This window comes from Acipenser ruthenus, chromosome 4 (assembly GCF_902713425.1).
Source record: "Acipenser ruthenus chromosome 4, fAciRut3.2 maternal haplotype, whole genome shotgun sequence".
In the NCBI taxonomy this organism is placed as follows: domain Eukaryota; kingdom Metazoa; phylum Chordata; class Actinopteri; order Acipenseriformes; family Acipenseridae; genus Acipenser; species Acipenser ruthenus.
The window spans coordinates 57,302,213-57,328,999 of record NC_081192.1 but is presented as its reverse complement, the minus strand read 5'-3'; the positions used below and the strand labels follow the sequence as shown (position 1 = coordinate 57,328,999).

Here is a 26,787-nt window from a genome sequence, read left to right as displayed (position 1 = left end):
AGTTTTATTATATTTGTAATAATACAAATTTAGTTTGTTTAGTAATTTTTTTTTTTCATCAATATTGCCAACTAAGGTATAAGTGCTCTTGAAATATACAGTACTTAAGAGTTGGGTGTAAAATTGGAAACACCTAACACTTGCAATCTGTCACTGGGCCGTCCATCCCTGGTTAACTTTAATTCAAACTAATTGAAACCTGAAACCTGAATCTCCCTAAAAGTCAGCTTTAGTCATGGTGGCTTTCTCCGGGAGACGAGGCGCTTCAATTTTGCTTCAGCCCCGCTCCGGCAGCCGAACCTCGGGCGAGCCCATTCCCTCTTCCCCTCTCCCGACCTCCCGACCCGCTCTCCTTCTTGCACTTAGTTTGCTTGTCTGTTGCGTCGAACTGAACTCCTCCCAACCGCCGTTTAGCGAGGCTATTTATAGTTTAAAAACTGCTAATTAAAATGATCCATGAGTGGGAATGTTGCCTTTTTTTTTACATGCTTGATGCTTGATGCATGGTTAATTCACGTAAAGTTACATTTTTGCTTCACTATATGTGCATTATAGAGAGGGAGTTATTTTATTTTGTATTTTAGTTAGTTGTGTGTTATGTGTCCCCGCGGCAACCCCTCCCCCTCCCTCTCCCCCATTTATAATGCTCATATTGTGTGTGTCCGGAGACTCGCGTTATAGCGAGGGAGCACTGTACTTAACAAAAAAAATGTGACATTTGGTAATCTAACATGAAATACTGTACTACTATTATGGCTTCCAGTAGAAATTTGCAATATCATTTTGTAGTTTCTTTGATTGCATGATGTTAAATAAAGTGTCTAAATTATGTTCATATATATTTCATTCTTTTAATTCTGTCTCAATCTTAAAATTGTAGGTGATGCACAACTTTTGGCCATAGCTGTAGAGAATAGATACAGAGACAACCTGGTTCAACATATAGATAATTTGTTACTCTGATTTATATCCACTTAAGTTCAAATAATGGAAAAGTTTTGCAGTGTGTTTTTCTGAATATTTTATAGTACAAAAATTGAAAAGGAGAAACGAGAGCATGCCAAACAACACGGCATGATTCGAACAGAGATTACAGGAGCAGAAATAGCCGAAGAGATGGAGAAGGAAAGACGGCTATTTCAGCTTCAGATGTGTGAGGTAAGAGATGTTTTTCCAGAAGTATTTTAAAATATTTAGAGAATGAATGCCAGACACTTGTATCACAACATTTCAATGGGGTTTAGGTCATTCCAAAACTTTAAATTTCTTGTTCTTCAACCATTCTGATGTAGACGTGTGTTTCGGATCATTGTCTTGCTGCATGACCCAGCTGCGCTTCAGCTTCAGCTCATGGACGGATGGCCTGACGAGCATTCATGTTCTTCTTAGTGAGCAATGGTTTCCGCCTTGCTGCTCTGCCATGACTCCCATTTTTGCCCAGTGTCTTTCTGATGGTGGAGTCATGAACACTGACCTTAGCCGAGGCGAGAGAGGCCTGCAGATTCCTGGATGTTGTTCTAGGGTTCTTTGTAACTTCCTGGAGAGAGTGGAGAGATTTTGGCAGGACAGCCACTCCTGGCTAATTGGGAATAATTGGTCCAATTAAGTAATTTAGGGCTAAGTTGTAACAAAAGCCAGGAGCGACACCGGCCCTCCAGGACCGGAATTGCCCACCGTGCTCTATATAGTACTACAACCCACAAAAAAATCTGACCAAATACAATGTGAAAAATGTGCAAGAATGCAGAAAATCAGACGGGGCAAATACTTTTTCACGGCACTGTATTATTCATTCTCTCTCTCTCTCTCTCTCTCTCTCTCTCTCTCTCTCTCTCTCTCTCTCTCTCTCTCTCTCTCTCTCTCTCTCTCTCTCTCTCTCTCTCTCTCTCTCTCTCTCTCTCTCTCTCTCTCTCTCTCTCTCTCTCTCTCTCTCTCTCTCTCTCTCTCTCTCATATATCAGGGCTAGAAGTTAACTTTATAAGGCAGTAGTGACGGTGTGCTACCTGCCTGGAAAGTAGGTAGCAAAATGGTCTTATTCGCTACAGGTTAATTCGACTAATAATTATATATATATATATATATATATAAACACCTACCTATTGTTTTAAGTAGACTGAATATCCCAAACTGTCACATAGTAGACCTATATTTAAATCAGAAAGTATTTATTGAAACCACCTTGTGCTCAACTAAGTAATGGAACTCGTGCAATTCCTTGTCAAAATGTATTTTGTTTTATCCTCAAGTTCTACAAGAATGCAATCGTATCTGTCATCTAAGCATTTGATAGGCCATCAGTATGGTTAAGCAGGTTATGTTTCATCGGTGCAAATTAAGTGGTACGAAATTATCCTCTTATCTGTTTTCAGTTGTTGACTGAGATTTCGTTAATCATACACAACTATAAAGACAACGATTAAAACAAATATGTATACTCGCACCTTGTCTTTTCACTGCATTTTTGCTATGTGTGTAAGTTATGGTTTGACAGTGCAATATATATATATATATATATATATATATATATATATATATATATATATATATATATATATATATATATACAGTCAAACCTGTTCATGTGACCACCTTTATTAAAAGATCACCTGGCCTAAGTGACTACTTTAAATTCCTCCCAGTGATATCTGTGCTTTTAAATGTACCTGTATTAAGAGACCACCTGTCTAACGTGACCAGTGACCACAATTCTCTTACCCAGCAATGTACTCAAACCTGTATTAAGAAACCATTTTAGCGGGCTTTTATCTGTAATCAATAAAACTATTAAAACAACACTTTCTTGTAAAGGAAGAGAAAAAACACAGAGAAACAAAAGGTCCTCCTCACCCTAGATGACAGAATTAAAGTTACTGAACTTGGAGACAGAGTAGTAGAAGAATTGATGAAAAATTTGGCGTTGGAAAGACGCAGATACAGAAACATTTTGAAACGGAAAGTAGAACTGGGCATATTCATTGCTTAGACAAAATCATTTATTTGTAAATGCGTTATTATCTAAATAAATGTAATTCAATGACAGTAATTCCTTTTGTTCACATTCCATCTTGGAGTCTTTTACAGTATATTTTAAACATACAAACAGAATTACAGGAAGGCTTGTCAGGGACACATATAAAATGTATGGGCCCTCTTTTAAGAGACCACCTGTGTGACTGTCACATAAGTGGTCTCTGAATACAGGTTTGTGTGTGTGTGTGTATATATATATATATATATATATATATATATATATATATACATACACACACACACACAAGGCTCAAAGTTAACATATTTGGTAGTATTTTGCTACCCAAAACTCTTAATTTGCTACTAGTTCCCTTTCAAGTAGGGAGTATTAACCATTACAAATGGGTGTTTCCCCTGTAAGACGCCTGAACCTGAATACCAAAGACACTCATCAGAGAAGGGTGTCGTAGTGCTGCCCCGCCCCCGCGAGCATAAAACTCACTACTCACCCTGACTATCGCCATTTTCCTTTTCAGCCTAACCTGATTAACATCAGAGAGTTGATAATCCTCCTGTGTATTTTCACGCTCCTTTTTAGCAATTGCTTAAAGTGCAGAATTATTAAAGAATCGCTATAATAATTTTTTATTATTTCTAGTGTGTTTTCTGTATATTTTCTGTGTATTTTCAGTATATTCTGTTTTCAGCTAGCGCTGGTTAAGTCCCAATGCAGCCTTGTGTGTTGTGGGAAGCCTGCGGCTCTATTGCCATCCCTACCGGGATCTTAGCGCACCAAGTCCATAACTTGTTCAGCTGAATTGTATATATTTTAGAATATTTTGAAAATATATTATTATTTAGTAATTGTCTAATTATTAATTTACAGTATTATTTACAGTGTGTTTTTGCTTTGCGTTTACTTTCGATAGGTTATTGCTGTTTTAGTGCAGCTATCCAAGCTACTATTACAAAGGCTTGTTCACAAGCAGGCTATTTCTAGTCTTGTGTTTACTGACTAAGAAATTAGCCAGTGGCTTGTGCAGGTGGGCATCCCTGCTACTTACTAGCGACTTGTCGCCCCCCGATCCTAAGGGACTGAGGTTTCTGTTCCAGTGCAGGCTGCTGCTAGTCTTGTGTTTGTACTGACTAGTAGTTTAGACAGTGGCTGACTTGCAGGTGGGCATCCCTGCTAACGTGCCACTAGCAGTGACTGCATTTATCGCTCCTGTTCTCGCTTGCGAGTTCGAGGTTACTGCTTCGGTACCGAGGGTTGGTTCTGAGGCTCCGTGTCAGTACTGAGTGAACTGGGTCTGTACCAAGTGCCGGTACCGAGTGCAACCGGGTCAGTACCAAGTGGTGGTCCCCAGTCCTGTGTAGGTACCGAGGGTTGGTACCAAGTGCACTCAGTGTCAGTACCTAGTGTCGGTTCTCAGCACATAGAGTGTAAATACTCCACAGTGTGGTTTATACACTGTTGTGAACACAGCACTATTAAATTGTCTGGGTTCCATACATGTGTCTCTTGCAAAGCTAAACTGCCTGCAAGTGACGGACACGAAAAATGCACTGTCTGTCTAGGCCGCGAGCATGCGCATAGCACCTTGACTAACATCACTTTTTGTGATTTGTGTGCTCCATTCTCCAAGCGTATGCTAGAGAACCGGGTAGCACTCAAAGAAGCATTCCTCCACGCCTGCGCGCCATTCAGCGTCACTGATCAGTGAGGCTGGACCCTCCCCCCAAGGTTCTGGGCCGGATGGATAAGATCTGGGCAGTTGTGTCATGCCAGCAGACAATTTCAACTGAGCTACTACAAGAGCGCTCAGTCCCACCAGTAATACCGGTTCCTCCAGCACCTACTCCCCCTGCACCCTTGCAGGCAGTAGCTAGTGGGCTAAAGAGTGACATACTGTCTATCGCCACCTCCGAGGAGGTTGACAATCAGGACATGGGGCTCCTTTTGGATGATGCAGTTACACAGCTTCCGCTGTCGTCAGTTGCTATGCCCTTAATGCAGCAAGCTCCTGCGGCGTTACAGGTTCCTTGGCCTGAAACAAGGGACGAGAGGCGCTCAATTTATGACGAGCAGCCCTCTATCACTCCTGCTGACCCTCCAGTTCACCCGGATTTTCTGTTCAAGCTGCAGTCTACTTGGGCTCACCCAGCTACGGCTGTGGCAGTTTCCCGTTCTGTAGACTCACTGTACAGAGTGTTCGAAGCGGACAAGTTGGGTCTCACCAACTTTCCGCCAGTAGAGGCCCCCATTGCTGCGCTTGTTCAGCCTACCAACCTGTCCTTGCTGGCCAAGGACACAGCATACCCAAATAAGCAGTGCAGAGTGACGGAAGTCATCTTAAAGAAAGCATATGCAGTTAATGCATTTACCCCACGCCTGGCTAACTACAATAGCATACTTGTAGCTTACCAGGCTCAACTTATGGGGGCCCTCTCTTAGAACCATAGGCATTCGTCTCAGCAACTGGGAGAGCTGCACCTAATTTCCAGGAACCTGCTTGTCCAAGCTTGTCCAAGCTTGTCCAAGCTTAGCGGACAAGCAATAGGCAGAAACCTGGCAGCATTGTTGGCTGTGCGCAGACAGCTCTGGCTCCTTCAAGCACGCGTGCTTGATGCTGACTAAACGGCACTGCTGGACGCTCCGGTCACTTCAGGCCACACATTTGGTCCCGCGGTAGATGGGATGCTACAGCAATCTCACCGCTCAAGGGAGTCCACCAAGGAATTGGTGCGTCTCCTCCCTAAGAGACCACCTCCACCATGTAAGCCTACAGACCAAACCTCAATTTCAGAGGAAACCAGTACAACAGGGTGATCCCACCTCAGGTGGCACCGCCAGGAGGCAGCCCGCAACCGCGTTCCACGGAGGCAAGCGTCCTTTCAAGCACCCTATGCCTAGGCACCAAGTGCAGGCTGTGCCTCAAGCGAAGCAGCAGCCCGAGGACATTGCTGCCACAAGCCCAGGGCTCCTTCTCCAAAAGTCAATTTGACTACTGGAAACAGTGCACCACAGACCCCTAGGTGCTCAATACTGTGCAAACTGGTTACTCTCTCCAGTTCCACCACGGCCTCCCTCCTTTCCAGGGCGTGACAAATACATGTCACAGACCTGCAATCCCCTGCTCAGGTGGCTCAGGAGGTAGCAGCTCTTCTACATTTGCATAGTAGACCCCCCTAGCAAGAACGGAGGGTTCTACTCCAGGTATTTTCTGGTGCTAAAACAGGATGACGGCCTCAGACCGATCCTCGATCTCAGGCAGGTGAGCCTGTATCCGAGTCGGAGACTGTTCAAGATACTGACTTCGCAACGACTGTTGCAGTCCATCAGGCTAGGTGACTGCTTCACCACGGTGGACCTGAAGGACGTCTATTTCCACATCCCAGTAAAACCAGCGCACAGGAAATACCTTAGGTTTGCCTTTCAGGGAACAGTGTCCAGTTCTGTGTTATACCATTCGGTCACTCTCTAACCCCACGCGTTTTTACAAAATGCATGGAGGCTATACTAGCCCCATTGAGACCGAGTCCTCAACTATCTGGACGACCTGGCTCATTTGCTCAGAGTCTCCAGCAAGGGTGCACAAACACTTAGAGCTAGTCACCAACCAATTACATCGGTTAGGGTTGAAGGTAAACCATAAAAAGATCCAGCTAGCACCCACCCAGATGGTGACCTATCTGGGGGTGTGCCTGGATTCGGACGACAGAGTGCTGAGAGTAACCGTCTGCTTGGAGCTCGGCAGGGCACTACCAGTAGTGGTCTTCCATAGGCAGCAGCAGCATCAAACACCCTCCCACCTTTGCATATGCGCCCTCTGCAGGTTTAGTTTAACAGCATGGCTTGTTAGCCGGTGTTGAACTGCAACCTCCTATTGACAGTATCTCGACACTGTCTACAGGCGCTGTCTTGGTGGAAACAGCCAGCTCATCTACGCCTAGGCGTAGCGCTGGGCAGCGTCACCAGGAGAGAGGTCATCACCACAGATGCGTCCAACATGGGTTGGGATGGAGTGTGGTATGGCCGAGGCGTACAGGTTGTGTGGCAGCCCCCGTGGGAGGGTCGCCACATCAGACCGATCCTCGACCTTAGACATCTCAATCTGTACTTGAGAGTACAAAAGTTCAAGATGCTGTCAACAACTCTCTTGGTGGAGACAGCTGGCCCATCTACGCCTGCGAGGAGTGACTAACTGCGCTGCGGACCTCCTCTCGAGGGGGGTCCCCAGCGGCATGGAGAGGAGACTCCATCCCGAGGTCGTGAGCCTCATTTGGGAGAGAGAATTTTTGCCTCTCAGGAGTCAACATATTGTCCCCTGTGGGGGACCTCTAGGGATAGATGCACTAGCACACCTGTGGGCAGCTCGTCTACTCTGTGTTTCTGCTGCTACCTCTGTGTTTAGAGAAGATCAGACAGGATCGGGTCAGGGTGCTCTTAATAGCTCCATACAGGCCCAGGAGAGTTTGGTTCTCCCCTCTGATACAGCTCCTGAGCAGCCAGCTGTGGGAGCTGCCGATGTGCCACGACCTGCTCAGTCAGGTGCAGGGTACCCTGTGGCACCCCAACCTATCGAGCCTACAGCTCTGGGTCTGGCCCTTGAACAACTGCATTTGAGCCGTCTGGGGTTATCAAACAGGGTGACTGACAACTTGGCAAAACGCCAGGGCAGCCTCTACTCGTTCCCAGTATGGTTACAAGTGGGGTGTGTTCCAGACGTGGTGTTTGACTCGTGGGTTTCAACCCACAACATGCCCTATGGCAGTTATACTGCAATTTTGTTGAGGGAAATCTCCCTCTACTCTAAAGGTCTATTTGGCAGCCATCTCGGTGTGCCATATAAAAATCTCCCCAGGAGCTCACTTCCTGGCCGGGGCAACCACTGGAGGTTAAATGTGGTGCTTAATGCACTAACAAAACCTTCATTTGAGCCCATGCATTCAGCAGAGTTCAAATTTGTGTCTTTCAAGACAGCTTTCTTGCTTGCAATCACCTCTGCTAAGCGGGTGAGTGAGATGCAAGCATTTTCAATATCAAAAGCTTGTCCAATTTTTTCAGAGGCCAGAATGAAGGTTACACTTCATAGTAACCCGGCTTTTCTGCCTAAAACAATCTCGGCTTTCCGTATTAACCAGTCGGTGGAATTGGAGGCTTTCCATCCCCCTCCTTTCCAATCTGACAGGGAGCGCCAGCTCCATACGCTTTGCCCAGTGCGTGCATTAGCGTATTATGTGGACAGAACTAAAAGCTGGAGGCAGCCGGAACACTATTTTGTCTGTTACGGAGCGAAGTCTCAGAGACAGGCTCTGTCTAAACAGCGTCTATCCAAATGCAACACAGACTGCTTATGAACTTGCCAATCTGCCCCCGCCTGAGAAGCTCACCACCCATTCCACCAGGGGTCAGATGACTTCATGGGCTTTGTTAAAGGGTGCATCTATTCAGGAGATATGCAGTGCAGCAGGGCTTCTTCCCATACATTTGCCAGGTTCTATCGGCTGAACGTCGTGGACCCACAGAATCCTGAATTTGGCACGAAAATATATAGAGGGTGGCTTCCCAGGCCATCCTCGCGATAGAAAATTAGAGGCGAGTCCTTCTAATGTTTTCAGTTGTAGCTCAAGCAGCTTTGCTTGGCTTGTAACTCAGTGTTGTAAACCATGTCTTGTGACAGTTATGTATACTCATATACAGTAAGATGGGACCTTACTTGTTTTATTCCACCTATTCTGATAATTAATTCAGGCACAAGGTGGTTCAGCTTGTCCTCTGCAGTTGTGTTATGTATGCTTCATGTCCTTGCGACAGCTTGGGTATACTCACCCATTTTGTAATGGTTAATATTCCCTACTTGAAAGGGAACGTTAGGTTATTATCATAACCCTGAAATGTTCCCTGAAATAGGAATATTAACCATTGACTTTGAGGTTGCGGCGTCCTTGGTCGCAGTTCTCGAAGGAAAATGACGATGCTGTCAGGGTGAGTAGTGAGTTTTATGCTCGCGGCGGTGGAGCAGCACTACGTCACCCTCCTCTGACGAGTGTCTTTGGTATAAAGTTTTCAGGTTCGGGTGTCTTAAAGGGGAACACCCATTTGTAATGGTTAATATTCCTATTTCAGGGAACTTTTTTTATGCAGTAGCATTTTTCTGATACCTTATGCTGCAATTTATATGACCGACCCAGAGAGAACACGTACATAATTACCAATATTAGTTTTTTTAAACACGTACATTATTAGTAGCTTTCATAAAGCGGGAAACCATTGCTAATACAGCTTCCCGATTTGTAGATGACTGAGTTTTGTACCGCCCCATGCAAATCGTATTGGACAGTGGAGTACAAATACCTACAGTACAGAACAATGTGGATACAATTTCAAGTTATTACGTTTTTTTATAGACCAAAAGTACAATTAAATAACTGTTGAAAACATTACGATTTTATAAGATAACAGGCAGTGACCTAACAATATATTACATTTATTCATGGTCTATAAAATGCTAATTTAATCTGTCATGGAGAATGGCATGGAATTTGTTATAATGTTAACCCTGGTTTCACCCACACTAAAAATAAACACACAATAGGTAGATAATTATTACTTTATCAAAATTCTGACTTCGAAAAAAAAGGAGCAAATAGCTATCTACAACGTTACCATTATGCAAGTAACAGCTTCCTTGTTTTATCAGTACGAATAATAGACGAAATGCAATCTTGAGATAACATTCATGTATCTATCTGTTTTCTTTTTATAATAATTTTTACTACCTCGCATACTTTTCCTGTTTAACTGTGCTTTAACACAACATTTAATATATGTATTGCACCGTCAAACTATAACTTGCACACATAGCTAACTAATGTCACTCTTTAATTAGTCCCCACGGAAATCCGCTGTAATTTCCTAAAATCTGCAAAGAAAAAAGTGTTTTCTGCAAAATTCTGCGGCAATGACTGTTTAATGAAAAACAGTGTTAATGATTATAAATAAATAAGAACAAGTAAGTTACAATTAGTTAAATTATTTTTTTTATTAAATTTTATTTTAACTAAAATCTGAACAAACATGTTTGCCATATTTTATGGAAATCAAAGAAGAAAAAAAAAACCCACAAACACAACAAAGCAAAGAGAGTTCATAGAATATAACAATTGTTAAATAAACTGTTATACATTTATTAAATACATTTATGGCCAAAACATTTGTCTGTATTTAATCATATTAGTAATAATAACATTTGCCTAGCAGAATAAGATTGTAGTGGTGCACTGGGATTCAGATTCGCATTGGTACATTTTACAAATGTTTTACAAATGTGTACCAGGCTTGGAGCATTTTTGTACAAATGTAACACTGTATTTTTAGAAACATGTGTTGTTCACCTAAATGTTGTAATTTTAAAATGTATCCACATCAAGACAGCATATAGAAATAGTTTGGAATCTGTGACAAGTGCTTGGAAACAGTGACAGGCAACACTTTTTTATTTCTTTGACCAAGGACACAATGTTAAAGTGCTGCTATCACATACCATCACATATTATTAATAATCACATACCATTACATATTATTATTATTAATAATAATAATAATAATAATAATAATAATAATAATCTTACCTTATTTCGTTCTTGAGTCGCCACTGTTTGTCCATCCATGGTCATTGACACAGTCTTCTGCCATTAACAGACGCTATGACGGTGAGCTATTGGAAATACTGGACTTGCGTTTTGCATTTGTGCCGTATCTTTTGTCATTATATTCGTCTTTCTGGAGCTCACAGAGGGTCTTAGGAATCTCTCCATGGCTGAACTAAAGCTCGCACTGAAACCCCGCCACACTTCTCACTATACAAATAGCGTGTATGCGCTCCAGTGACATGTACAGTGATAGTAGGGAGCAAATGTTTTATTTTTTATTTTTTTTTTGCAAAAAAATGAAATTCAGCGAGAGAGCAAATTCCGTAACTATTTCCCGCAGTCGAGGAATCTTGGAGGGACAATTTAATAAAACAAACCCAGTGTTTTTTTGTTTTTTTTTTTCTTGATTGATATCCCTTGTTCTGTTATTGCTTCTTAGTTAATTTCTTCAAACTTGTACAGCATTTAAAAATGCAGTGAAAAGGCAGGGTGCGAGCATACATATTTATGAGCAAACCAGTTACTATAACTAGGGCTGCAACGAAGGGTGCATTTTGACCTTCAAAAGGTTTTTGAACACATTACTGAAGGAAGGTTCGAACCTTTGATGGTACTAATTTGCATAATTTACTGGTGATGTCACCATAGCTACTTGTTTATATTTGATTGAAAATCCTATTATTTTACAGGTAATCCATATAAATGGAATACAATGTTATATATATATAGAACAATAATAATGTTTTTATAATTTTAAATAAAAATACATGTTGTTTATTTACATGTAATTAAGGCTGCTTGCGATATATTCAGTAAGCTTGCATTGCAGCAGCACGAACTGCAGCGGACTTAGGCAAAACAAAGTTTTATTTAACAGTCACCTTTCCAAGCAGGTTATCAGTCACATTTTACTACTAATAAAAATATTAATAATACTAATAATAATATGAACTTACGCTTGTCAAGCAGAGGGCTTCAACGCTTTGCTGTCAAGATGGCGAATGAAGAAATTAAAGATTTGCCTCTGGATAACACGAGCTGGAGGGGGAGGGGCAGACGGTGCTCAGTTTTCGAAATTAAAATTATTAGTGTTAGCATATGTTTCAAACATATTCTACCATAGCACTTATCTTACTCTGTCTTGTACACTAGGTACTCAGTACATATTTTATTGAAGCAATACAGCCACTAGAGGTACCTGCCCACTGCTTTGGATACTATACCCTGCTCGTAGAGGATTTTAATGACAACTTTATTTACATAATATGCATTATAGAAATCAAAAGATCTAATTTTGCATGTGGGTGACATTTAATGTGTGATTTATAGTATTCACACACTGTCAAACAGTTTCTGTTAACAGGAAGAAACAAAAACACATACAGTGTGAATGGCGTCTGACGAGACTTCGAAGGCTTAAAACAATCTTCCAATCCCTGGCTAGCGAACAAACCTCAAACCTTGGGACACAGCCCTATAACACATTGCATGCATCTTTTAAATGTAGCGGTACCATGCTGGAATGAGCTTTCATTATCAAAATTATACTTTATAAGGTCATACAATGCAGGATTCAGCGATAATGTGGCACATGTTACTTTTTTTAATCGCTGTCTTTGTAGGTGTGTTTGATTTGTTAGTTACCTAAATTTCAGTCACCAACTTAAGACAGATAAGAGGATAATTTCGTAACACTTAATTTGCACCGATGAAACATAACCTGGTTAACCATACTGATGGCATATCAAATGCTTAGATGACACATATAGTTGCATTCTTGTAGAACTTAAGGATAAAACAAAATACATTTCAACAAGGAATTGCATTAGTTCCATTACTTAGTTGAGCACAAGGTGGTCTCAATAAATACTTTCTGATTTAAATATAGGCCTACTGTGTGATAGTGTGGGATATTCGTCTATTTAAAACAGCAGGTAGGTGTTTATTTAAATATATATATATATTATTAGTCAAATAAACTGCTACTTTCCAGGCAGTTGAAATTGGGATACTTAAATGCTTGGAAATTTTGTATCCTTCTCCAACTTTATGACAATAAATAATTTTCTGCCTAAGGTCTTCAGATAACTCTTTACTTTTCCCCATATTGACTTATTGGTAATGACAGCAATCATCCTATGCCTAACCCTTTTATACTCTCTAAGAATGTTCACCTACAATCCAGCATTTTGTAGACTTTTCTTGAATTAGGTTCTGCATCATACATTTCTAGCACCTTGTAGACAATACATAGCATCAAAGGGTATGAATACTTTTTAATTAGCATTTTTGGAGTTTTGCAAAACAAATGCTAAAATAAATAATTGTAGACATCGATTTCTTGTAATTTCTGTAAATTATAAATTTCCATTGGGGTATGTAAACTTTTGATTACAACTGTATGTATGTATGTATGTATGTATGTATGTATGTGTGTGTGTGTATATATATATATATATATATATATATATATATATATATATATATATATATATATATATACAGCTCTGGAAAAAATTAAGAGACCACTGCAAAATTATCAGTTTCTCTGGTTTTACTATTTATAGGTATGTGTTTGGGTAAAATGAACTACTGACAACATTTCTCCCAAATTCCAAATAAAAATATTGTCATTTAGAGCATTTATTTGCAGAAAATGACAGCTGGTCAAAATAACAAAAAAGATGCAGTGTTGTCAGACCTCGAATAATGCAAAGAAAATAAGTTAATATTCATTTACAAGGTTGTCCTGGTAGAAAACTTGCTTCCTTCTGCTCTGACAATGTTCCCCAACTCTGAGGATTGGTTTTTCCAGCAGGACAATGCTCCATGCCACACAGCCAGGTCAATCAAGGTGTGGATGGAGGACCACCAGATCAAGACCCTGTCATGGCCAGCCCAATCTCCAGACCTGAACCCCATTGAAAACCTCTGGAATGTGATCAAGAGGAAGACTGATGGTCACAAGCCATCAAACAAAGCCGAGCTGCTTGAATTTTTGCGCCAGGAGTGGCATAAAGTCACCCAACATCAATGTGAAAGACTGGTGGAGAGCATGCCAAGACGCATGAAAGCTGTGCTTGAAAATCAGGGTTATTCCACCAAATATTGATTTCTGAACTCTACCTAAGTTAAAACATTAGTATTGTGTTGTTTAAAAATGAATATGAACTTATTTTCTTTGCATTATTCAAGGTCGACAACACTGCATCTTTTTTGTTATTTTGACCAGTTGTCATTTTCTGCAAATAAATGCTCTAAATGACAATATTTTTATTTGGAATTTGGGAGAAATGTCAGTAGTTTATAGAATAAAACAAAAATGTTCATTTTACCCAAACACATACCTATAAATAATAAAACCAGAGAAACTGATAATTTTGCAGTGGTATCTTAATTTTTTCCAGAGCTGTATATATATTTCCATAGAATTTTGATAAAGTAATAATTATCTACATATTATGTGTTCATTTTTAGCACGGGTGAAACCAGGGTTAACATTATAACAAAACCGGAGCCGCCATTCTCCATAGACACTGAATAAACACAATATCCTGTTCGGTCATTGTCTGTTATCTTATAAAATCGTAATGTTTTTAACAGTTATTTAATTTTACTTTTGGTCTCTAAAGTAAACTTCATACCTTTTAAATTGTATCCACATTGTTCTGTACTGTAGGTACAGTATTTCTACTCCACTGTCCAATACAATTTGCATTGTGGGCCTCGCACGTATCTACATGGGGTGCTACAAACCTCAGTCATCTACAAATCGGGAAGCTGCTTTAGCAATAGTTTGCTGCTTTATGAAAGATACTAATAATGTACGTGTTTAAAAAAATGAATACCGGTAATTATGTACGTGTTCACTCAGGGTCAGTCATATAAACTGCAGCAAAAGGTATCAGAAAAATGCTTCTGCATAAAAAATTAAAAATTTTTATTCGAGGCACTGCTTAGGCAGGTCTAGTAGGAGACAGATACGTAATAGTGGCACCAACAACACAGTGTACATGTATGAATTCCACTGCCATGGTCAGTGTCTAGTGTGGCATCCACATGTTTGATGTGATGTCAGTTTGTTTGGTGGGTGTGGGGAGGTGGATATGTATGGCCGATCGCAAGACACAGGTGCATGACAGGAGGACTACCAACAGTGCTATAATATGGATCTCTCTCTCTCTCTATAATATATATATATATATACATATACACAGTTAGAACCTCAGTTACAAACACCTTGGGAATGGAGGTTGTTCATAAGTCTGAAATGTTTGTAAATCTGAAAACTGAATTTTCAATGGTTTTATTAAATGTGGAAACCTGCTGTCTACACCCTCAATCTGAAGAATAATACAATGATACAGCACAGTAATGCAATACTCATATTGTTATGGTTCTAAAGTCTTTAAAACAGTACTGTAAATGGAAATAAGGCTACATTTAAGTTACCATTGAAAATGTAACTGTAGACATAGTGCTTGTTTTAAACAAAATGCATTCATGCAGCTTGTCTCCTATGGCTTGAAAAAAAAAAAAAACTGTGCTTTGTTTAAAACTAAAATGTTCCCAGTAAAATTGCCCGTACTTGCTTTGAAATCTGCTTCACCTTTCTGGATACATTTGTTGGTACAGTAATTTTTGCCTTCTCCGTGACCAGCATGCGGCTTATACGAGCGCCTACGTGGTTGCATTGCACTCAAGTGGTTGAGTGGTTGTGTACTTCCGGTTGAAAGTGGGGTGTTCGGTAGACCGGTCAGGTCGTAACTTTGGTGTTCGTAACTCTGGGGTTCTACTGTGTGTGTGTGTGTGTGTGTGTGTGTGTGTGTGTGTGTACAGTGTTTTGCAGAAGTATTCACCCCCCTGCAAAGTAATCACATTTTGTTGGTACCTGAGCATACTCCACGAATTTAAAATTACACTTTACATGTAGAATCTACACAAACTCCACATTGATAAAGTTAAAAAATGCACATAGCATATAAATAAGTAAGATTTACAGAGAAAAACAGATTAATCTCAGTTGCATAAGTATTCAACCCCTTTGCTGCTGCAGCCCTAAATCAGTGAATGGTTTCAGTCTGTGTGTACTCAAAGTGTATATAAAGACTTTCAAGCTGCAACTCACATAGTGATCCAACAAAGCAACCATGAAGACCAAGGAGTTTTCGAAACAAGTCAGGGATAAAGTGGTAGAGAGGGACAGAGCAGGAGGCGCTGATTATCCCTCTCAGCACAGTGAAGTCCATCATTAAGAAGTGGAAGATGCATCATACCACCCTGACACTAGCCAGATCAGGTCGCCCTCCCAAACTGAGCAGCCGAGCAAGCAAGAAACTGGTTCGGGATGTCACTCTGAAGCCAACAATGACCTTGAGAGATCTGCCAAGTTCTGTGTCTGAGATGGGAAACAGTGTTCACACATCCACAACAAGCCGGTCCCTTCACAAAGCTGGCCTGTATGGACGGGTGGCAAGAAAGAAGCCATTACTCAAAAAGCCTCATCTTAAAGCACATATGGAGTTTGCAAAAAAGCACATAGATGATACTGCATACATGTGGAAAAAGGTTTTGTGGTCAGACGAGACAAAAATTTAACTTTTCTGTCTAAATTCCAAGCGTTACGTCTGGCGCAAGCCCAACACTGCACATCACCCAGTCAACACCATCACAACTGTCAAGCATGGTGGGTGCAGCATCATGTTATAGGGATGTTTCTCTCCATAGAGGGGAGAATGGATGGTGCAAGTACAGGCAAATCCTTGAGGAAAATCTGTTTGAGTCAGCCAAGACTCAAACTGGGGAGGAAATTCACATTTCAACAGGACAATGACCCGAAGCACAAAGCCAAAGCCACACTGGAGTGTTTGAACAAGAAGAGAATTAATGTTCTTGAGTGGCCCAGTCAAAGTCCTGACTTGAATCCAGTCGAAAATTTATGGCGAGACTTAAAGATTGCAGTCCATCGACGATCCCCAACAAACTTAACAGAACGGGAGCAATTTTCCTATTAAGAAGGGTAAAAAATGTCACCATCCTACTGTGCAAAGCTAGTATTATTATTTATTTCTTAGCAGACGCCCTTATCCAGGGTGACTTGCAATTGTTACAAGATATCACATTATACATTATTTCACATTATACAGATATCACTTTTTTTTTTTTTTTTTTTTTTTTTTTAATACATACAATAACCCATTTTTACAGTTGGGTTTTTACTGGAGCAATCTAGGTAAAGTACCTGGTCCGACATTGCAATTTTCCCTTTCCGGTCCAATGTTGGACCCTGTCCGACATCATCAAAAAGACGCAAAAAACAGGTCTCTAGTTGTTTTTTCTCCGGAAAAAGCCGAGAAAACCATTCAATGGCCGAGTGAGACCGATAGGAGCCGAGAGAAGCCGAAAAAAAAAGGGGCGGATCTGAGCAATACACTTAGACCCGGCACCACAGAGATAACACGGACATAAACAAACAAGATAGCTGCTTCTGCATATACATATATATACACACACTGCTGTGTAAAAGTCTTAGACATGTTGCATTTTTCTACTCTGATGCATTGTGAGCATCAACAATTTACTCAACGCCTCCACAAGTGTTTTCTACTATAATAACAACCTTGACTTGCATAAAGCATCACTCAATTTTCAAGGTGTGGAATCCGAAGCATAATCAAGTACAGAGAAACATCACCTGTAATTGACAAACCCAGGACTGGAAGACACAAAAAGTTGCCCAACAAGGATGAACAATACTTGAAGATAATATCCTTAAGGAATAGAAAGAAGACAAGCGTTCAATTGACAACAGAACTGGCAGAAGGCACAGGTGATGTTGTCCAAAAAAACAAAAGTACGAAGGTCACTCTTGAAATCAGGACTTAAAGGATGTGTTGCAGTAAGAATACCTCTGTTAAGAAAGGGGAACAAGACTAAAAGGCTAACATATGCACAAGAACACAGAAATTGGGCTATGGAACAATGGTCAAAGGTGCTTTGGACTATTGATGGATTTTTTTTTTTTTTTTAACAGGCCGTTCAATTTATATCCGATTTTTGTCTCTTCAATATTTGTTGGTACGATTTTCTAGGAAATACACAATATTTTGATTAAAATGCTCTTTTATTTTGACTCTGACATTGTAATAAGCAGCCCTACACTGTATCCTAGGATACAGCAGACATTTAGATGTCAGAGGATCAAATAACGTTCAAACGTAGCTCTCTGTAACTTCAGAAACACATTATCACCTGATTATGTTGACCAATCAAAGTCTGATTATTGTGGCAATTGCAGGGTGTGGTAACTACTAGCTTGATCAAAAACTAAATTGAAATGCTTACACGAAAATATAATATTTTTAGTGGTTGAGGAATGGGGAGAAAACGTAAATCAGTTTATGAATATTTAAAAGAAAATATAAAAGTATACAAAAAGAAAAATAACAGAGGTGGGTCAGATGAGGCAGAAGACGCATATCACTGCAAATACTGTTGCATTGAGGTAGATGTTCGCGCTGACAATAAAAGAAAATACAGAAAAATAAGCAACACATTAAACTAAAACAATAAAGTGAACTGAGAGACACGCAATCAGTTAATGAAGCTTTTACACACGCTTTAATAAAAAGAGAGCGCAGAATGACTGTATTAATGAGTTTGTCAGAGCGCTGTGCTTTGCTGAACAGCCACTGTTTATTGCAGACTGCAGAGAGGTATGTATTGGTGACTTCGTGTGACGGTACTGTCCATCAGCTAAAACACTGTCTAACAATGCCAGTCTTAATCGTAAATATTTGACAAAAGATGGTGATGCTTTAGTTGGTAAACCTTTGGAACGATTTGATGGAAATGTCCAGTGTGATTTTTGACTCATCTCCCGATGGCTTGCACCGCCCAGTTCTGTCAATATACTTTTATTTTTATGATTTCAAGGTGAATAAACCTGGCTTGTTTTGTGCTGATGTCATGTTCGTACCTTCTGTAGATACTATTTCTGTCAGCACAGCGATTGCCTAAACATTCACAAAGTACCAGCTAACATCGGAAAATGCATTTGGCCTTGACTTGCAGATTCTGCTTCATCATACATGCCAGGGACATTAAACTTAATCAGAAACTAGAACTGCTACGCATCATATTCCACGTGTAAAGTGTGTATACTGAGATTTTTCCCCCCCGATTTGTTTAAATGATTTTATCCCTATTTTAATATATGTAAAATATTAAATGTTGCAGTCAATCAGGCCAGGCGACTGGTTCACCATGGTGGACCTCAAAGAAGCCTATTTCCATATCCACATAAAAACCGGCACACTTAAGTTCCTGCGGTTCACTTTCAGGGAACAGCGTATGAGTTCATGTTTTGCCGTTCGCCTCTCTCTAGCTCCCCATGCCCTTTTGAGGTGCTTGGAAGCTATGCTGGCCCCACTGAGACTCAAAGGTATCAGAGTACTCTGTTATTAGAGGACTGGTTAATTGTGCCCAGTCTCCACCTTCTACAGTTAGGGCTTACGGTGAATCATGCAAAGAGCCAGCTCACACTTTCTCAGACAGCCTCCTATCTAGGAGTGTGCTTGGACTCCGGGTCCATGCTGTCCACTGTTTCGGATGGCAGAGTGCAGAGAATGGCACTCCACATTATGGTTTGGAAGTGCAGGCAGTTTAACTGGCCTTGTAGCATTGTTGCAGAGGGTTCGAGGGTTTAACTGGCCTTGTAGCATTGTTGCAGAGGCATATGCTTGTCCATGCAGTTACGATTGTATTTCATAGAGCAAGCGATTCAGAAGAGTTCTGTCTATACTTTTCATTAAACCCTGCAACCCCTCTCATGCGTCTTTTAAATGGGTTACACGCGCGGCTTCGTTGCAACACATTCAGGATTTGTGATTGTTTTTTTTACCACAGTTCAGTCATAGAAATAACTTTATTCTGATTTTTAAACAAACTGTATTCGTGTGACTTGTAAAGCTCATGTGTTATACATTTTATTGTTTCAATTGTCTTCTGGTTTAAAAAGCATTGGTGCACTTTGTGTGTGGAGTTCACCATCCTACGAAGAAACCATATTACGGGTAATTTTCGTATTCTTATTATTTTCCACAAAAAAACACTTTAAACCCTAGATTTACCTTGAACTTGTAATGATTTGTTGGGTAGCCTTCCCTGAGAATTTTTTTAGGAAAATAGTCCCAAAAATATTCATAAAGGATCACTGTGGACAGGATGGTTGAGTGGTGATGTCACAGACCAGGAAGTAACCACACACAGCAAGGTACTATGTGGCAAGTCGCAAATGTGTGTGTTTTACTTTTATTATAAATAAAATATTTAAACAAAAACAAAACACTACACAAAACAAAATGGCACAGTGGCCACAATAAACAGACAGTAAATCAAACAGAACAAGTACCGTGCTGGTCAAAATCCAGCACGAGTAGCAATTGTATTTATATTTTCAGTTCTTACTTCTTAAGTTCCACCTCTGAACAACCCCAACCCCGGTCAGCAAAAGCTGCTCGTTTTTATAGGGATTAACTGACTATCAATTTATCCCTCGACTACGTTCTGCACGGGGTTCTCATATGTGTGGTCAACAGCCAGTTTGTTAATAAATCATTAGTTGCCGACCACGCTTTCTCATGAGTTTAGCTGGATGGGGAATTTAACCCAATCCATGCTGTATAACAACAATAACAAAACATTGTTTAAAACAAACACAAAACAGTACATAATAATAATAATAATAATAATAATGAAAAAAATAATACAAAATAAACACAGGGGTGGGGTATACTCCATCACATCACATACATAATTAGAGAAAAAAACAAATTACTTTATTAAACAACTAACTTTTTACTTGTCAGTGGTGCTCAGTTATCTGTGACTGGCGTGGTGGGTCATACTGGGGTGCAATTCCGGTCAGTTACCTTTTCTTAAAATCATGCATCAACTGCATTTGTGAAAAATCCCCTGAAGAACCACCAGGCAGCGCGTTTACAAATAAGTTCAACAAATCATAAAATCAGTTTATATGCAGATTATATCCTACTTTTTCTTTAACAACCAAAAGTAAAAACTTGTCAACCACTGTGGCCAACTTTCAGGCATAAGATTAACTGGTCTAAATCTGAAGTTCTGCCTCTATTCCACTTCAACTATGATGTTACAGCCAAGGCATCCCTCTGAGATGGTCCTCAAAAAGGCATCGATTATTGCTCATCTGTCCTTAAATTTCCAGAGCTTCGATTACATATTGGTGAATCGATGCATCAAATTAGAACCCAATTTGCAGTCTCCTGTTGCTGGTTTTCATTAAAACCTTGAGTATGTGAGAGTGCGCTTGTTTTTGTGCTAGTACGGTAGGTTAGCGCATTGCTAGGATACACACTTAGGCCTCTACATTCGAGTTGGACAAACCAAATCAAAAGCAGGCCTATTGTATTCACGTTTTCTTGATTAAAAAATTACGGCAATACATTTGTTTGTTTGTTAAATCTGTTAAATCTACTGATTTACCTTCTTTTGTTTCAAGCATGTTGTGTTTGGATTATATGGCAATATTATATAAAAAGAAGCTGAATTTAGTACGATAGTCAAATTAGTCAGGATTTGTGAGATTAATTCAAATGTTTTCCTTTGATTTTGGATATAAAATGTTAACAGTAATGAACAGCCATAGTTCAGATTGAAATTACTTGTATTAAAATATAGTATTTATTATTATAACAATGTTAAAGGGACATCTGATGCAGACGCATGCATAGTCTTTTCAGTTGTTAAACTCAAGTCATTTGTATTTTTTTTTTTTTATAATTGGAAGTGTTCTAATTTGAATATGTTATGCCTTAAAAATAAAACGTCAGATTATTGTTGATAAATGTCTGTACGATAATCGAATATGAAATTAGGGTGCCGATTGCACCTTTAATATATTTGCAAGTCATTTATACTCCTGTCTAGCCTTTCATTTTTATTCTCCAATTCCTTGTATTTCTGGTCCTTTTCAGAATCAATCGATTAGTTTCATTCACCTCTCTTCCAAGATGCACATTCTTCTGTCTGTCAGTCAATTTTTTTATTTATATTCCTGATGCTTGTGTGAAAGATGCCCTCCCGAGGGCACCGTATTTCTGGCAGAAACTGGACGTGTAATTACACCGGTGAGTAACTTTATTAAAATACAAAACAAGCTTTGTTTCCCACCACCCAATGAACATGCCCTGTACGGGCCTCTAACTGTCTCACTTTGCTTCCCTGTCTAGGCCTACCCCAGGAAGATACTTCGTCGTGCTGGAACAGTCTTAGTATGCTTTCCTGTCTGCTGTCCCTTGGTGAAGCAGTGCTCCTCCTAATGGAGTACCTGGTACAGGTAAGTAAGATCGTGGGCAACGGCTCCCTCTGCTGGCACACGGTATGCCCACAGGTAAGTATGCTGGAACTGGCTCCCTCTGCTGGAGCATGGCGAGCACACAGGTAAGTATACTGGAACTGGCTCCCTCTGCTGGAGCACGGAAACAGTACAATAGCTGCTGCTATCGTAGAACAGTCAGTAAGTAAGGCAAGGTGACTGGGAGCATGGTAACAATACGATAGCTCCTGCTATCGTAGCGAAACTGTATCCCAGGTAAGTAAACTGGAGTGCGTTGAAACAGAACAATAGCTCCTGCTATCAAGGTGAACTGTATTCAAGGTAAGTAACTATTGAAATAATACGATAGCTCCTGATATCGTGGTGCAGTGGTAACAACAGTAATAAAACTGGTGTGTGTTTAAACATTAAACAAAGATCCAAAAACGTTGTCCCGTTGTCTGTGTATTTTGTTTGTCCAGTTCCGCATAGTACACAAACCCAAATAAACGTTTATAAATTCTGTCCAGTTGGCTGAGTGTTTTGTTTGCCAAATTCCAGACAGTACACTTTAACAAAAATCAAACGTGTCCCGTCTCTAAACTGTATCACAGGCGCCGGCCCCGCCAGGATCAGAGATGGGTTCTGTGTACTTTCTAATATGCAGAGTTTATACTCACTCTCTGCTACAACTGAACAAATAAAGCGGCATGTTTTCACAATATTAAACAGTACTACTGCAGTGCATCGAAAACAGCAAATAAATTAAACTGGTTCTTTTTTTTTTTTTTTTTTTTTTTTTTAATTTAGTCGTCGCCAATTATTTTTACCCCGGTTTTCACCCAAATTTAGCATGCCCAATTATTATCTGTATCCCCGGCTCACCGCTCGCAACCCCCCCGCCGACTCAGGAAACGGAGGCTGAAACACGCGTCCTCCGAAACGTGCTCCTTCCAAGCCGTCATTTTTCTTACTGCAGATCCACAGCAATGCTACCAGACCTATAGTGCCGGAGGACAACACAGATCTGGCGGCTCCGCTGCAGAGCCACAGGCGCCCTATCGGCCACAGGGGTCGCTGATGCGCGGTGAGCCGTGGATTCCCCTGCCGACCTAAGCCCTCCCTACCCGGGCAGCGCTCAGCCAATTGTGCGCCGCCCCCTAGGAACTCTCGGTCACGGTCAGCTGTGACATAGCCTGGATTCGAACCAGCGATCTCCAGGCTATAGGGCACATCCTGCGAGGAGCGCCTTTACTGGATGCGCCACTCGGGAGCCCCTAGTTAAACTGGTTCTTAACATAAGAGACTTACTTTTTATAACAAGCGAATTAGCAAGAAAACTTCCAACAACGAAAACCTTTCACGCTGGGATTTTCAGAAGGCTGTAGATCTCTCTCTCTGGTGGTGTATACCCCACTGTTACCCACCACGAGTGATCTGCTGGCTTCCTTATATGTCAGCAGACTCCTCCCTTAATTCATTAACCCCAGGGCTTCTGGGAAACGTAGTCTTTGAAGCCCGACAGCCATTTCTTAAAGGTCCTACGCCCTATAATCACACTTGTTTTACTAAGTTTCTCTGTAGTCCTATTTAGCTCTTTCTTTATTTTTAAAATTTCAACTTCTGCATCATACAACTTCAGCCCTCTTTCCTTACTTTCATCGTAAACCCTCTATTTTGTAACAGCTAAATCTGTGCATTGCAAGGTCATGTCTTCCCATATTGGCACAATCAGATCAACTGTGAATTGTATCGATGCTACTAGCCCTGTGACTCAGTGTCTGCACTGTCTGAGAAGTCCTGTGACGTTTGACCAGTCATACAGTCTCTGTCACTGTCAATTACTCGTTGCTTGCCAGGGGTGAAGTAAAAAACGTGTTTTTAAAATATAACCCGCATATTCTTTGGAGTTTTTACACACATTACATTTTAATTATATACTGTATTTACTCGAATTTAAGTCGCACTTTTGTGGCCAAAATAAAAGTTCAAATTTGGGGGGAGCGACTTGGATTCAAGGTTTTTAGTTAGGGTGCCAATTTACATTTGCGCATATCAATTATTCTGGTACGCTTGAACAAGACCAACTGTACACAGTACTGCCCACTACAGTAATTACTCTTGGTACAGTACCGGTATATTAAAATGGCTGCACAGCGAACTACATGAACATTTTTTTAATGCAGCTTTTAAAAGAAATGTAATTTTGTTTGCTGAGAAAAAAAGAGAAACTGCGGCATCTGAGACTTGTCAGAAGATAGAGACGCAATCGAAAGGCTATGCAATACTATAATATTACCAGTATAGTACTTGTTGAAATGATCAACGCGGGGTCTGGCTTCAGAATGAACAATCATTTATTTATATACATATATCTTTCTTTCTCTATCTGGAGGAGCACAAGAAACAGGAACACTAAGGTATGTACTGCTTAATGGCGGATTCTCCATCGCTCTCTGATTCTCTTACTCACTGTTATTATGTTCTGTGCCTGGTTTAACTACGGGAACTCCACTAGTGAAAACTCCAAAGTCCTAACTCAAACCTAAAATGAACTACACATTTCTGTCTTGAACCTATTTTGCCTTCGAACGTGACGGAGTCACGTTGGCCAAATTAAACAAACGAGGAAAATAAAGCAGACTGAAATAAAGTTCAAGGTAATTTAACCTTTCCCAGTTACCATCAACTGCAATGACTGTCGTTCAATACTGAAAGTACTGTACTCTGTACATATTTTCTTTTCTCATTTGCATTTGTAATATAGTAGGTGACGTACTCGGATGCTTTAATGTACAGTAATACAGTGTTCCCTGCTGGCACCTAGAAATTAAAAAGTAATTTAAACGTTAATTATTGTGTTTTTTCCATTGAGTTAAATGTGACTTGCATTCAGTTTTCTTTTTTTGGTGTCCGTATTTGGGGGTGCGACTTGAATTCAGGGGCGACTTAAATTCGAGTAAACACGGTATATAAGCATATAACACGTTTTGAAATACTGTTCTTCCTCCAAAAGAACTGAGTTACGATTTAAGATGTTATAGACTGCAAGGCATACACATAGGTCCTCATCCCATTTGTTAATAATGACACGTCTAGTTTAACTTTTGATTTGTCTGTATTTTTGTCCTTAAGATCAATTCCTAATTCTGCACAAAAAGCAAATTGCTGCTTCCCCCACTATTTGGCGCCTTCTCAACACTAACAATCGCACTCCGCTCGCATTGTCTCAGAGCAGAGAATGAACTTGACTTGAAACCTCCAGTGCGCACCACTTAATCCAACCTCTATATCTCATAAAACCTCACAGGATAGGAAAAGAATGAAAAGAGGGATGTCTTCCTGACACATAGCACTAACCAATAATGGACTTTTTTGTCGATTGGTAGGTGGTTCTAGCTACAAATTACCACCTCAAAATATTTAAATTACTTTTAATGTTCTGCGTGTCAGAGTTGCTGCCAGTCAGGTCTGCAGATAGCACATGACGATATTAATAGTGTTACGTGATTTAAAAGCATTTTGTATGTGTACTATGAAGTGGGCCATGAGGCCAGGTCAACCGAGAATGGCAGTGCCACATACATGGCGATGCGGCAGTCACAAAATTGACTGTGACGCTTATCTGAAAAACAAACTGTTATATCATTAAAACCACTTAAAACAATTATAATTTTTTGTGCCGAATGTAATTTAGGTGAACAGTACAATCAAAAGAACGATATTTTGTGAGATTGATATTATATTTTGAGAAATGTATTATACTATTAATATAACAGGTTTTGTTGTTTTTTACGATTTGTAACGATTTTAGAGCTCTGTTGAACATATAACCACACAAACATACTTAAATGTGTTAGGAAAGATGTGTAGCAGACAAAGGGCAGCATTCTGATCACAGCACAAATGTGAGTGCAAGCGTGAACAGCGCCTGCCCCCGATTCTGTGGTGCATAAATAGAGGAAAGATGTAAAAAAAAAAAAAAAAAAGAAAGAAAGAAAAAAACCCACTGCGCTGAAATGGTAATTTGTAGACATGTAATGTGCCGTTATAGAGCGCCTGCCCCATTGCCACGGGTCGGCACCAATTCAGGGCATGTTATCATTAACATATTCGCCGAAGCAATTCTGATGATAGCGCAACGGGGTCCCAAATAGACCTGCTGAAACCAGATTATTTAGTGGCGCAATCAGAAACTTTAACAATTGAATACACTATAAAAAGCAAAGTAGTCATAAGTTGCAACTGCGTTTGGACTGACAGAGGAAATCAAAGAAAGAAAAATAAAAGAAAAGAAACGACAAAATGTAAGAAACTAACAATATTATTAGTAAATTAACAATAAACAAATATATGAATTAAACATTGTTTGCTGTCAGTGGCAATACAGTAACCACAATACCATAGCAACTATAATACTATACTATAGTCTCCGGTTTGAATGTCGAGTTGAAATCAAACACCTGCATGCAGTCTGATTAGTTTGAACAACTTTATTTAAGCATATCACAGTTGGGCTCCTGGAAATATTCCATGAGAATTTAAGCCCTGGTTATATTGAAACTCTGGTACATTACAAGCTCATACGTGATGCTGCTCTTCATGTCCTGCTAGAAAATTAATCAGCTGCTGCTACTGGTAGCAGGTCAGGGAGGGTAATAAGTATTTTACACTTTACATGTAGTAATGTCAATGCCATGAAATAATGTACCTTGTATAATTATTATAAATAATACATTATTGCCCTACGTGCCTCTACCTGTTCTATTAATATAGCAATCTCCGGTGTCGTGAAGGGTGATTTATGT

General features: G+C 40.1%; 1 protein-coding gene across 4 annotated transcripts in view; it reads left to right on the top strand.

The window, feature by feature from the left end:
- LOC117400265 (arf-GAP with SH3 domain, ANK repeat and PH domain-containing protein 1-like) overlaps positions 1 to 26,787 on the top strand; it is a 311,371-nt gene that overhangs the window by 119,093 nt on the left and 165,491 nt on the right. For all 4 annotated transcript variants that reach the window (XM_059022596.1, XM_059022595.1, XM_059022593.1 and 1 more), the window contains one exon: positions 1,029 to 1,158. In XM_059022596.1, the coding sequence (XP_058878579.1) occupies positions 1,029 to 1,158 (130 nt within the window). The remainder of the gene's footprint in view (positions 1 to 1,028; positions 1,159 to 26,787) is intronic.